Raw genomic sequence first — 14,739 nt, 5'->3', positions numbered from 1 at the left:
CTAGGATGGGAGTTTCCCTGCTGCCACTGTCGGGGCAGGGTGGGCAGGGGCTCCTGAAGGGGAGGCACATTTGAGGAACCTCTGTGGGAAGACCCGGATGGTGGCCTGCTGTGTAACTTTGGGCAGATCCCTTCAGCCATGTCCCAGCTGGGGACACCCAGCTTCTTGCCAAGGCCCAGAGCACAGAAGGTCCTCTGTGAGAACTGCTACCCACGGTGGGCTGGCCTGGGACAGGAACTGGTAATGAAAGACTGAAAGACTTGGTTCTTGCCTTCAGCGGTTCCCAGGTCTGTGGGACCTGGATCACTAGAGCAGAAGTGACATTCACTCATGCCACTTTCACTCGGGACGTCTAGGGGAGACTGGCTCAGATCTGATCTGATCTGAGTACCCCTGGGCACTCCCAGCCTCACAGCTTTGTAGGCCAGCAAGGCCACCCAAGCAGCAGGAAAGGGCATGGCGGGTACCTCGGACCCGTGCAAGGATGGGAGCCTTTGATTTTCAGGGAGCGACCGATCCCAGTGCTCCATTATTGATTTGGGTATTTGTTCTCCCAAATGAAGCATTCTACTGGCCTCAGCCCTTCCTGAAGGTACAGGACTCCAGCCTGAGGTCCAAGCATTTGCTGAAGCCTGGACCCTCCTACACCTCACCCTAAACTTGGCACTAGGTCCCCACACAAGCTGGGGGACCCTTTTCCTCTGAAGAGCAGGGCAGAGAACTCATCTCACTAGTCCACCCCCGGTCCTCCCTCCCCTGCCTCAACACACACACACACACACACACACACACACACACACACACACACACCAGTGACATCTCAGCCCCCTTATCCCAAATGACAAACAGGACAGACAAAGACAAGGTGAGGTAGCCCCAAGGACCACAGGGGTGACCTCGCCCTCAATACTTTAGCAAATCCTGTATCCCAGCCTCCCAGCTCCCCTGTCCCTCCCCCAGGAGCCCCCACTGCTGCTGTGGCTGCTGGAACAGGCTCAGGGGATGAGGGGAAGAGAGTGGGAATAGGAGGGGGTGCCCCCTTCCCGAAGCCAAGTCACTGTACTTGTCCTAGTGCCTGAAGCCTTGGGCTTAGCCAGTGTATGCCTCCTGGAGGTTTCCTCGTGCGCCGGCTGGGGCTCTTTCCATGTCCCTCTCTGCAACTTTCCAGAGACTGGGTCCACTGGAGGATTTCAAATCTTATGCAAGTGTTACACCTCCTTCCTTAGGACTCAGGCATCTGAAGGGGCTGAAAGGGGGGCTGATTCCTAGGCACCAGCCTGGAGGGTGAATTTCACTAAGGAAAAACCCATGTTCTTATGATCCATATGACTCTCCTAAGCCTCTCTGACCTCATGTTGATGCTGGGACCCCAGCATCACACAAGTGTTGTGTCCCCTGCTCTTCCCCAAAAGATTGCTTTTTCCCAAAATACCATCACAACCAGTGCCCTTGTTTCTAGTCTTTACTCAAAGTGACCTTCTCACCGCCCCCACCAATATTCCAGATACCCCTTTATTATCTCTCCTTTGCATTTATTGCTATTCAACAACATCATATAAGCTCCATAGGGCAGCAACTTTGGTCTCTCACTTGCTGCTCCATTCCCCAGCACATAAAACGGTGCCAGGTGTGAGCATCTAGTAACATGGTGACTAAGCCGATAACACTGCCCTATATAATTAAAACTAAGAATAGAACTTAAATGTTCACACACACACACACCCCTTTTGAAAAGAGAAAAGTTTGAAAAACAAAACCAAAAACCAAACAAGAAACATTCCTGGCACATGGTAAGTACTCGATAAATAGTTATTAAATAAATGACTAGTATGTTCAGGATGCTGAAAGGAAGGCGCCACCGATCATCAAGCCAGGAAGGACTTGGTCTCAGCTTGTGTGTGATTGAGGCACATTCCCAGATGGCCCAGAGCATCCAGGTTCCTCCCTTCCCGTCAAGAATGAACCTCCAGGTACGCCTGGGTGGCTCAGTCCGTTGAACGTCTGACTCTTGTTTTCAGCTCAGGTCACGATCTCGATCTCACCATTTTCTGAGTTTGAGCCTCACATCGGGCTCCGCACTGATGGCAGGGAGCCTGCTTGGGATTCCCTGTCTCCTCTCTCTCTGCCCCTCCTCCACTCGTGCTGTCTCTCTCAGAACAAATAAACTTTAAAAAACAAAAAAAAGAATGAATAGCCACTACTGGACCTTGAGAGACAAAAGTCTAGTGCAACAAAAACGCAGTAGGAACTCAACCCCCACCCCTCCCCGTTTGCAGTCAGGAAAAGGGGGATTCAGGAAGCCCGAACTGCATCAAGCCAGTATTGCGTCAAGAGAGCCCAGCTCCTTCTCAGAGGCCGAGCAGTCTCTCCTCCATATGGCCTGCGAACACTCAGGTCCCAAACCTGCCCCTGGAAGAACTCCAGGAGTCCGGATGATGGGATTTTTGTTTCAAGTAATTTAGTAAGTCACTAATCTTTCAACCCAGATGGCCAGTGTCCAACCCACGCTGCTAAAATCAACAGTGACAAGGGCTTTCAGCCAGAGCTCTGGTGTTCTACCGACAAACAGGGTCTCCAGTTGTCTGCTGGGTACTCTGGCACTTTCCAAAGGGGGTGTTGAGACCGGGGCACTGGGCGGGCTTAGAAGCTGATGAGGCCCTCTGCCAGGTAAGCATGCACAGGAACGGTGTAGCAGCAGCCCAGAGGCTGCTCTAAAAGATTGGGTAGGAGCAGAAATATTCCCAGGATAAATGGTGGGCTTGTTTCTTAGCCACAGAACAAGGCTTCTGTTGGTGATAGGACCCACAGCCAGTTGCCTTAGTTACTGGGCCTGTGTCGTGCTGCTCACGAGGTCACCTTGAACCAAAGCTAGTGGATCTAGCTCCAGGTGGATGAGGAGAATGTGTCCTCTGCCCCTTCGCCTACCCTATGTGATAAGCACCTCAAACTCAACCTGTCCAAAACTGAAGTCATTCCCCTCCCCCAAACTGCTTCTTCAGCGTACCCTACCTCAGTGACTAGTTCTACCATCTACCAGGTGCCCAGGCCTGAAACCCACATCACCTTTAACTCCTGCCTTCACCTCCAACGCTAACTCATTTCCAACCCTGTCGATCTCTCCTTTTCACTCATTCAGCAAATATTCATTCATTCCATAAACACCGTTGTCTCCCCAGTTAGAATGTAAGCTCTATGAAGGCAGTTTTTTTTGTTGTTGCTGTTCTCTTCACTGCTGTATTCTCAGCCTCCAACAATATACAGTATTTAACAGGAACTTTATATTAGCTAAATGAGTATTATTTGGGATAATATCCGTAAGCTTCATTATGGCACACAAGCCCCTTGGGCCTGGCCCATCTTCCTCTTCAGGCTCATTTCTCACTCCTAACTTCTTGCAGTTCCTAAAATGGCCCAGTTCTCTTGTTTTTATACCTGCTGTTCCCTGGAATACCGCCCCCACCCTTCTTCAGCTGATTCCTACTCCTATTTCAAAACTTGCTCAGGTCCTCTAGCAATCCTCTCCTCTCCAACTGCCAACTGCAAGCTTCATCCTGCTTACTGGGTGTGGGCAGTCCTGGTTTCACAGATTTTTAGAAAATGTGTATCTTCCTATCTGTCTCTGGTCAAACTGGGAAATCCTCCTCCCTGGAACCCATCCTGGATAAGAAGACCCAGAGGCTTTCCTATCTGTGTTGTCTGAACAGGATGGTACCGTTCCACTACGGGCCGTACCTGCCTTCCCACCAAACTATATATAGCCTGCTACACAAGTTACTTGCTCACATCATTGTGGTCTTGAAATGTACGTTTTGAGATAGAAGTTCCTTGTAATTTTCTTTGTATAGCACCTAGGACAGAACTTAAAAACCCTCATGTAGTACTCATTAAGCTTTCTGCTAATAATGATAAAACACTCAAAACAGTCAAAGCTACATAAAACATATGTGCAGAAGAATCCAAAGGATTGATGAAGACCAAATGGAAGAAGGCTTCCTCAGGGAGGGGAATGCCACCTACAGGATTAAGGATGATGGGGAGAACATAAAGGCCACAGGAGAGCTGGCACCGTCACTGGAACTAACATTATTGAATTAATCCTAGGAATTCTGCTCCCATCCTCAACAGAGGGAAAATTTACTAGTAGCTCTCAGACTTCTGCAAAGGGCCAAGTTTGATACAAAGACAATATACACTTGGTGAGCCTGAGTGGCTCAGGTGGTTAAGCATCTGACTTCAGCTCAGGTCGTGATCTCGTGTCGCGGTTCGTGGGTTTGAGCCCCACATCGGGCTCTGCGCTGAAGCTCGAGCCTGGAGCTTGCTTCAGATTCTGTATATCCCTCACCCTCTCTGCCCCTCTCCCGCTCACACACTCTCTCTCTCAGAAATAAACATTAAAAAATAAAAAAAATTAAAAAGACAGTACATACTCTACCTCAGCAGACTCTACCTTATTCAGAGATCAACACTGCCAAGGCCCTGCCATTTTACCTGAGGCCTTAATCTGCTTTATCCTGTCCCCTGTATATTAGGGGGAGAATTAGGGTACAGAGTGCCACCTCCTTCCTTAGCTGGCCTCTCTACTCTTGCCCCTGACAGGTCAGAATCCAGGGAACCCATCAGTACTAGCCAGCCATCCCTGTGCCTCTGCCATCCATAAACTGGAGGTGACTAGGTCAAACAATCACATATCAAAAAGCTAGCTATTGCTGTCACAGGTAAGGGAGCCCAAAGAGGCAGCTGGAGCAGACCAGACAGACCGAAGACAACCTGAGCTGATGGAAGTGGAGCAAGTGGTTCCGAAGGAAGCTTCTGAGGAAACCTCAAGAAGCGGTGGCCCTCCGGAGGGGAGCAGGAGGAAGGCACAGAGACGGCTGTGCGCATCAGGCACAGGGTGGCAGTGGCGTCGCTCAGCAGTAGGGCCGCTTCTTCCCACTCGTCACGACCAGCCCTCGGTCCCTCTGGGATAACAAACATACGTCTAGGTAACAAATGACACACAATTTTGTCAAATTAAGGACAAAGTCCATCAATCCGCATTGGCAATTTTTAATGTTTCACTTGTGCAGAACTGAAATTTGTATTCAAAGGCACAGAAGGAAGGAAAGGCAGTTATCACAGCGTGAATTCACAGATAAAGGGTGCTGGATAAAATCATCAGACTGCTCCTCTTTAGCCTTAGGAAAATAAATAATGCAGTACTAAACTAGCTTTATTTTTATTATATTTCCATGTAAAGGCAGTACCCAAATATCAGCTGAGTAAAAGACTTTCTGGCCAGATACCAAAGGTGCACAGCTGATCCGCTTTGGGATGAATGCCCAGAAAGGAAACATTACCAGAGGGTGCGAGCTCCAGGCACAAAGTAAGCTCTCATTCAGAAAATGGACAGAGATTCGAAGCAGTCAAACACACAGCTTTGAAAACTGGAAAAGTAATCTTTCGTGACATTTGTTTTGAAAATAAAAATTAGCTGCACATCAAGAACTGTAATTTTCAAAAATGGAATCAGGCCTGATTAGTACTTACGACTTCCCGATAAAAATTACAAAAATAAAAACTGAAACTCTTCTGTTCTTGAAAGAGATATAAAACTATATTTTTTTCCTGAAATACCATAAGAGAACCATCAGTATTTCACCCTATGTCTCTTAAAATGTCCTTTTGTTCTTCTTTCCACATTCTGCCACTTTAAAAATAGCAAAACCTTTTCAATATGGCGATTGCTGCTAAGTGAAAGGATGTACTGTTTACTGAATCAGAGTATAAATGAGGAAAAAGCTGAAATGTTCTGAAAAATACTAGTTTATGCCGTAATGAGATCCTATCCACCAGGTAGAAAGAAAGATAAAGACGGAGATTTTCCTAAAAACAAAAACAAAACCCAGTGATTTAAAACCTTCTAAACATAATTTCTAATTTCAAAGCACTATTTAGAAGCTCCTGATCGGTGTGATGCAAGAGAGGGAACAGAGACATTTGGTAGAACAGAACATATTTCTAATTGGTTTCATTTAAATCACATCAGCCTTACCAATTATTACCTTTCTTCCTTATGTAAAACACTGATTCACCAGGTTAGATCACAAGAACATGGAAGTAAAAACAAATCTCAACTCAGGTCCGAGCACAGTGATTTGGGACCACTGTCTCACTCCCTCACAGACAAAACTCTGGGTGGTGTTCCTCTTTTAAACACAAGCCCCCAAACACCTTATATGCAGGTTCCATATAAGTGTGTAAATAAAACAAGTTCTGTATTTTCTCAAATAATTTTAAAAGCTGATGGTAAAATTAGATGCTAGAGATAAAACCATGCTTTTAAAAACATTAAGCCTCAAAATTTCATCCAGTGTTTTAAGAAATGGATTATTAAAATCATTTTTGAAATGAGATATTAAATGTATTTAAATCTGGGTTTTTCTGTACTTAATAATTTTTCTTTAAAAAAAAAAAAAAAAAAAAAGGTTTAAAAACATCAAGAGCTGGAACATGCTGCCAGGACAGAAATAATCAGAAATGTCTTCAGTCGCAGACCCTGGGCACCTCAGTCTTGTTTTGAACTTTCCAAAGCTTGAAGCCTCTCCAGTAGTGGAGGGTGAGAATAATGCCACATTGAAAACAGCCAGTCCGAAACAGGGAATCCCAAGTTATCTTTGTTTAGTTTGATTAAAGCAGAATATAAGTCTTTAGCTTTTCCAAGTTTCTTGGCAAACGCATCGGCTTGAAACTCAAATCTGCGGCTTAGGACTGTTAGGCAGAAAGAAAGAACCTGAAAAAGTAAACAGAAGGGGTTTGACCACTGCCCGCCTCTGCGGCCACTGGCGGGCGCATGAGCAAGGCGTGCGGGCAAAGTCCAGCTCAGGATAAGAGAAACAACAGGTCCAAAGGAAGATCACTAGTATTTAGGGAACTAAGGTGGGGAATTGTTATAAATTGAGACTTTTCCCCCAAGCAAACAGACCAGAAACAGATATATACCCAAATCAATGTTCTTCTTACCAAAAAAATACTAATTTTTAAGCATCTGCCAGGTGCCAGCCACTGCTGTAGGCATTTTATGTATTCCCCAACAATCCTACATGGTCATTAGTCTTACTGTTGTTTCACAGATGAGGAAGGTCATGTTCAGAGAGGTGAAATAACTTGGTGGAAGTCACACAGCTAGAAGGCTGTGACGCTGAGATTCTTGGTACCTCCATAGCCCACACACACCACCTTCCTCCGGGTCAGAGTTAAGTCATGCTGATTTCTATTCAGACTCTTTCTTTCTCTATTAAAACATATTCTTGGAGCGCCTGGGTGGCTCAGTCAGTTGAGCGTCCAACTTTGGCTCGGGTCATGATCTCACAGCTCGTGAGTTTGAGCCCCGCGTCGGGCTCTGTGCTGACAGCTTGGAGCCTGGAGCCGGCTTTGGATTCTGTGCCTCCCTCTCTCTCTGCCCCAACCCACTCTCATTCTGTCTCTGTCTCTCGCAAAAATAATAAACGTTAAAATAAATAAATAAGTGTGTGTGTGTGTGTGTGTGTGTGTGTGTGTATTCATTCTTGGGAGGCACCTGGGTGGCTCAGTCGGTTAAAGTGTCCAACTTCAGCTCAGGTCATGATCTCACAGTTTGTGAGTTCGAGCCCCACGTCCGGCTCTGTGCTGACAGCTCAGAGCCTGGAGCCTGCTTCAGATTCTGTGTCTCCTCTCTCTGCCCCTCCTCCACTCATGCTCTGTCTCTCTCTCTCTCTCTCTCTGTCTCTCTTAAAAGTAAATAAACATTTTAAAAAACTTAAAAAAAATTCTTGCTCACTAATTCCATATAAGAGGCTATAGTCTACAACCTCAAAACAGAATTTTCTAAAATGTTCTGAGCTATGACAACATTGCCAGAATAAATATCCAGTCTCTGAACGGACCATTACAAAGGGGACAAACTTCATTTGAAAATACACATTTCTGAGGGAAAAATAATTTATTTGTATACTGGAGTACTTCAGGTTGAATGACATGAGTTCTAGTTCTTACCTTAAAATACTTCAGCATTAAGACAAAAAATAAGTTTAAAAAAGTCTCTCATTTGTACCTCTCACTGCTACTAGCAAATAGAGAGTTTCAAAATGAAGTCTGGGAGTTCCTAATCCCTTCTTAGACATATTCAAAGCTAATATCTGAATTCTGCCTGAAATTTCTCTCCAAATCTGGAATAGACTTTTTGGGACAGAATCATTAAGTGGTCCTCGTCAAGCTATCAATGGATCAATTTTTCTCCTGATTGTAAGTGTCCCAAGCAAAGCATTCTTTACTAACCTGCACCTGGTGGCTCTGCCGTACACTGCCAAACTTTTCTTAATATTAAGGGCAATTTCCCCATCTTTCCCAGGAAAATAGCTCTTTCTTATCATGCCCTCTTTTTAAATTTTATTAAAAAAATTTTTTTAATGTTTATTTATCTTTGAGAGAAAGAGACAGAGCACAAGTGGGGGAGGGGGAGGGGCAGAGAGAGAGAGAGGGAGACACAGAATCTAAAGCAGGCTGTCAGCACAGAGCCCGATGTGGGGCTTGAACCCACGAACTGTGAGATCATGACCTGAGCCAAAGTCGGACGCTTAACGACTAAGCCACCCAGGCAGGCGCCCCATCCTATCATGCCCTCTTAAATGCTGACAATTAAACATAAGTCTTTTTGTTTAAATACCTACTTCTTTTGAAACAAATCTCGTGGGCTCTTCAAGATTTTTTAAACAGTTGCTAATATCTCTGCGGATTAATCACGTTTCAAATTACTCTAATACCCCACATTTATTTGGGTGGTTTTTGAAGTGAACTCAACCACTCAATATAAGAGAGCAAACAAGCAAAACAAAAATCTCTGAGCAGTCAAATTAGCTGCGGCAAAGAATAACCACTAACACTGTGCATGCCTGTACTTAGAATAGGACCCTTCGAATCAGTCAATCTAGTAACTGCGACCCAATAAGTTTGATGATCTGATTTTCTCGTCTAGGGTAGGTTAAGGATACCAACTAGAAAGAGATAATGACATACAAGAAAGTCACACTGACAGGATCATCAGCCTGACAGTGAGGGAAGAAACAAAAAAATTTGTTAAATAAATAGCACAACTGCTTCAAAAGCAGAGCAGTGGGAGTCACTCAGTATACATAGCTCAGTGTCCTTAAGGCACTCCTGAACTGTGAAGTTCTCTAGAGGTGCCTGGCTGGCTCAGTCAGTGGAGCATGGGACTCTTGATCTCGGAGTTGTTAGTTCAAGCCCCACACTGGGTGTGGAGATTACTTAAAATCTTAAAAAAAAAAAGTCTTTCTTTAACCTCTTTAAGCAGTAACAAACTACATAAGGCATTTTATAAATATTCTCAGTTAAAATAAAAAAGAATTTAAAGGTAATAAATCTCAGTGTTCTGGAAAACTTTGTTAGTTTATGTGGACAATGCTATGCAAATATGATCTATTCCTATTTCTCTTCCAAACCTCCTCCCCCTTTTTAATGGAGAAATAGGATTCATTTAGTTTATCTAAAAATCTTAACTCTACAACCTGTCTCAAAGAGAATTTTTGTCAATGGAGATCACTCAAGATCCCCAATATTATTTCCTGGCTTAATTTATCAAATATCATGACATGCTGCCATCATCAGATTTGTTAATATACAGTCTCATTAATCCATGCCGTATCACCTGTATGCAGTCTCCCTACTGGGCAATCCAAGCAGTGATTCTTAAGCCTCACTTACCATAACACCCCGCCCAGTTCTGACTTAGAGGGCCTGTGGTGGGACCCTAAGGCCATTCTGAAGGGGATGGGCGGAGGACAAGATCAGGGGAACACTGTCACACTGCCTCCCTTATCTAGCCATACAGGCACTCAACTATCATTGTTTCGTCCCCTCACACACAGAAGATTTTCAGCCAAACACTGGTGAATATGTCATCTAGGACTTAGCATTCTCCTAGCTAATCTCCACCTACCATGCCTCTGAGGTACGTTAGGATCTAAGTTTTCACCACCAAAGTCTAGTCCTCAACTATTCCCCCATTAACAGCATGCAAGCATTTGTTCATTTGGGCTTGGGTTTTTCTGCTACTTTCTTCTACTGGCCAGTAAATCAAAGGACTAAAAGGTTTTGTTTCATCTACTTGTTAAAACTACAGTTTTGTTTATTTCTTTTTTCACTATCCTAAAGGTTCTAGATTTGAAATACAAGGGCATATGTAAGATAATTATAAAGATTATACATTACCTCATTGTAAGGTGAAAAAATAAATTGGAAGATGATCAATAATCCAATTAGAGTGGGTTGGCTGTTATAGAAACCAAATGCAGAAAAAAGCTCCTTTCGACCAATTAATACAGCAAACAAGAAGAAACAGAGGAAGGAATTCATCTGGAAAGAAAGATACAAAATCTAAGTTATTACTAAGGTGATTTATTTCACTGTGGAATCAGAAATACCAAAAAAAACTAGAATCAGACATCACGGTGCGATTTTAACAATAGTGTTAGTGTAATCAGAGAAACAAGTTATTTAGGTAATTTTATAGTTTTATTCTAGAAAGAAAAATAAAATTTCCCCAAATGTATAAGCTGTACAGTTTTTTAGAAGGACAGGCTTAAATGGAGGCTCTAATAACTGAGGGTTTGAAGTGGCCAACAGCAGGGTCACCTGGGTGGCTCAGTCGGTTGGGCTTCCGACTTCAGCTCAGGTCATGATCTCATGGTTCACGGTTTGAGCCCCACGTCAGGCTCTGTGCTGACAGCTCGGAGCCTGGAGCCTGCTTAGGATTCAGTGTCTCCCTCTCTCCCTGCCCCTCCCCTGCTCGCGCTCAGTCTCTCTCTCTCTCTCTCTCTCTCTCTCTCTCTCAAAAAAATAAAAACATTTAAAAAAATAATGATAATAATAAAGTGGCCAACAGCAATGAGATATTTTCTTTCTGTAAAAAGTTAAATGGCTAGAATGAATTCTGGCTTTGTTTGCATTAAATCATAATCAGATACAAGGCCTTCCACCTAACTTTGATGTGGAAGCTCCAAGAAACAAGCTTCCCTTGAATACTTTTTAGGACCACTGGAGCTGTACTGAGCAGTTAGGTCCAAGAGAAAAATGGTGTGTCTTTAACAATAAATGAGAGAAAAAGAGTCAAAAGTCTGTACCAAAATATGAGTAAAGGGGTACTGGAGTAAGGTAGAGAACAAATACGATTCTTTCCCTCGGCAGGTCAGGATCTTGGGAGACCATAGGTACCATATTTGAGGGTGCTGCTCCAAACCATTTGCCAGAGAACTCAAACACTACCGGCCTAGAGTGGGGCTCAGCATAAGGTTCGCCAGCCCCAGGATGAAGTGCAAGCAGCTCGCCATTCAGCCCTTGCAACCCCGTGGATCCACATGACAAGCTCCTAGAATTATGAAGGTCCTAGAATTATGAGCTATGCATATCATTTTTGTCAAGTAACTACTGTCTTTCTGAAAAACAACTCTGGGTTTGCTACTGTGCCCTACTAGAGACTGATTCCTGACTGGGACGGCAGGACCCTGCAAACCGAGCTGCCTCTCCTACACTGGATGCTATGCTGGCTCACCTAGCCAGGAAACTGGAATGTCCTGAAGCGCCCCAACATCACGCCTAAGTGGCATATATGCGAGCGGGAATGAAGGATGTCATGAAGGCAGAAGTTAAAAGAGCAGATAGCTCATACACCTAGTATGCCAACTCCTGACCCTCTGCCATCCCTCAACCAACCCTATTCATGGGGAGCTCCCTATAATCATTTGATTGAGGAGGGAAAGTCCGAGCCCATTTTACAAATAACTTAATACAATTTGCTGGCACCAGCTGAAATGAACTGCTATGGCATTACAGAACCACTCAGGGCTGTTCCTGGCAAACAGTGGTGAAGGAAATACTCTCACTGAAGGAAACTTTAGTAGTATACCTCATTGCCCACTCAGTCTGGAAGAAGAGAAGGCCTGAGCTGAGGATAAAACCATTGGCAGTGGGTAAATATTGGTTTGGCTGGATGATCAGGGCCTCGGAACAAACTCAAGGATGGCTAACAAGAAGATCTGGAAAAGAGGTATGTGGAAAAACTTCCAAAATTAGCCCAGAGTACGATGATATATTGGCCCAATGTGAATGTTCACCAAAGGAGTCCATGGTAAAGGAGGCCGTCGATAAGGTGGAGAAGATACCTGCTCTGTGGATGTCAGTCAGCCTCTTTCCCTAGACACTCTAGGACTTGGTCAAGGGACTCTTGAACAAAGTGGTCAAGGTGCCAGAAATGGAGTCAGTGCATTGGCCAACAACCCAGACATTCCCCCCACTGGCTTTTGATGAGTGCCCAATCTATTAGAAGGGGCAGTCAACCCCACCCACATCAGGTACGACACCTCAGGGACCAGCCGACCACCTCAGGGTAGCCTAATTCCATTGGACCCCTTTCTTCATGAAGGTGGCTGAGACTTTCCTCTTTAGACTGAATACTCTGAACTTGGATTTGGACTTATCTTCTTATCTACTGCCATGTATCCATACAACTAGCCTCAAGCCAAGGAACTCATTTTCTGCTGAAAGATCCAAGGCAACAGGAAGGGCCCATGGGGGCTTACAAATCCTCCAGAACCAGCGGCCCTTTAGAAAGGTACAAAGACCTACTTTAGACTCAGTGAAGGCCACACCTGCTCCAAACCAGTCAACAGAGTATAGTGCTATTTCACCTGGAGCCTGACAACTATGGTAACAGTTGGTTTAGAGAGGTGATTTAGGTCCCAGAGGAGGAATGTTATAGGAATAGTTATTTTCTTCTTTATCTTTACTACATTTTTCCAACTTCTTTTCAATAGATGTATAATGACTTTTAAAGGAGAAAAAAGTTTACAAAAAAATCCAGCTTATCAAGCCTCACGCTTCTTGATCTTCATAGCTGAGTGACTCTGCAGGCAGTGATGGTGGTGGTAACGATCAACACTGACACAGTCCTAACCACATTCCAAGTACTACTCCACAGTCTTTACATGTATTAACTCAGTGAATTCTTACATCAATCTTAGGAAGTATTATCATTCAATAAGGGATGGAGGCAGAGAGAGGTTAAGGAACTTGCCTGAGGGCACAGGGATGAAGTCAAGGAGCCGTGATATGAAGCCAGGTATCCTGGCTACAGAGCCCGTCTTAACCTCTCTACTAGACCACCTCTCCTGCCTGCCATACTTCTCCTCTGACTACCTTGCCATAAAAAGGGAACTGTCACTCCCAACTTACCTGGCTGATAATGATATTTTTGACTGTGTGTCCCAACTTCCAGTGTCCCAGTTCATGGCCCAGTACAGCAAGCACTTCCTCATTTTTACATCCTTGTTTCTTATTCTAAATCAAAGAACACGTTGCAAATAAATTATTAACAATCTTCACAAAGTTTATACCTTTTAACCCAGTAAGAGCCCTTCTTAGATTCTAACTTAAAAAAAAAACAATCAGACTTTTGTGCAAAACTTTTCATTCATTTAACAAAACATTCTCTGAATCACTCCGTGGTAGACATTGGGTCAACCACTGGAGAGAGAATCATGAACAAGATAGACATTCCCTGACTTCATGAAACTTACAGTCTAACTTGGATTTGAAAACAAAAACAAAAACAAATGTTAAAAATATAAATCTTGAGGGTGGGAGATGGGTATTGAGGAGGGCACCTTTTGGGATGAGCATTGGGTGTTGTATGGAAACCATTTTGACAATAAATTTCATATATTAAAAAAAAACAAAACAAACAAAAAATATAAATCTTTATCAGTAGGACAACATTTAAATAAATCATGACAAATTTATATGACAGCTATATTATAAACCCGTTAGAAATGTTTCAAAAATTATGTTCTGACATGGGAAAACAGTTTACTAGGTGAAGAAAGCATGATACAAAGCTAAAAATAGTGATCCCAATGACGAAAAAATGTGAATGTGCACATAAAAATGAACAACACAGAAACAAATGATGTACATCAAATGTCAACAGTAGTTTTTTCTATGTGATAGAAATTATAGTGATGTGTAACTAGCTTATATCTTTCCTATTTTCCAAATTATCCACAAATAAGCACATATCACTTATGATCACAAATACACCATGAATTGCCATTTAAAAAATCAAAACTTCCAAGTCAAGGTAGCAGAAAGAACAAAATCCCCCATAAAACTACGACCAAGAGATTTTTAAGATATTAAACCCACAAGGAAGGGGAAAACAGGAGAGGTGACAACAGCAACATTTTGGAAGCAGGAAAGCAGATGGACAAGTGATATGGACTTAGCAGACTAAAGAAAGCTGACTCACAAGCCAGCAGTGCAGCAAGCAGAAGCAGCCTGATTTATCCCACACAGTCTTCACAGGGCTTGGGAACTAACAGCACTAGGTACTTCTGGAACTGGGGAAGGGGGAAGGCAGCTAAAATAAGAATTGAGTGAGAGTGGTTTCAGCAGTGGTTAAAGCTATAGATTCCTTCTCCAACTCTACACAAAAAAGCAACTGCCCCTGTCCCTGGAAGGAGCCTAAACATTCATTCTCTCTGGGTAAAAGAAGAGGACCTTTCAACTAGCAAGTGGGCCTAGTGGAGGGCCAGGGCACACGAGCATGGTCTGTGTACACAGACTATGCGTCTGTGTTAGGTTAGCTACTGTAAGGGTATGCTGAACACTGAGGACTCTCCCCCCCACCAAGCCCTCTCCCCACACTGGGCTCCC

The 14,739-nt window shown here is 43.8% G+C and overlaps 1 protein-coding gene across 5 annotated transcripts in view; it reads right to left on the bottom strand.

Annotated features, from left to right (window-relative positions):
• Window positions 1–4,104: 4,104 nt before the first annotated feature.
• ZMPSTE24 (zinc metallopeptidase STE24) overlaps window positions 4,105–14,739 on the bottom strand; it is a 40,983-nt gene continuing 30,348 nt past the window's right edge. For 4 of the 5 annotated variants that reach the window (XM_045035604.1, XM_045035603.1, XM_019836740.3 and 1 more), the window contains 3 exons: window positions 13,261–13,365; window positions 10,243–10,386; window positions 5,031–6,769 (listed from right to left, as the gene is read on the bottom strand). In XM_045035604.1, coding sequence (XP_044891539.1) covers window positions 6,545–6,769; window positions 10,243–10,386; window positions 13,261–13,365 — 474 coding nt within the window. In that variant the 3' untranslated portion in view covers window positions 5,031–6,544. Of the gene's footprint in view, window positions 4,979–5,030; window positions 6,770–10,242; window positions 10,387–13,260; window positions 13,366–14,739 lie in introns of those variants that run through there. The other variant, XM_019836741.3, reaches the window with a different exon arrangement.

Source organism: Felis catus, chromosome C1 (assembly GCF_018350175.1).
Source record: "Felis catus isolate Fca126 chromosome C1, F.catus_Fca126_mat1.0, whole genome shotgun sequence".
NCBI lineage: Eukaryota > Metazoa > Chordata > Mammalia > Carnivora > Felidae > Felis > Felis catus.
This window is presented reverse-complemented; position numbering and strand designations above follow the sequence as displayed.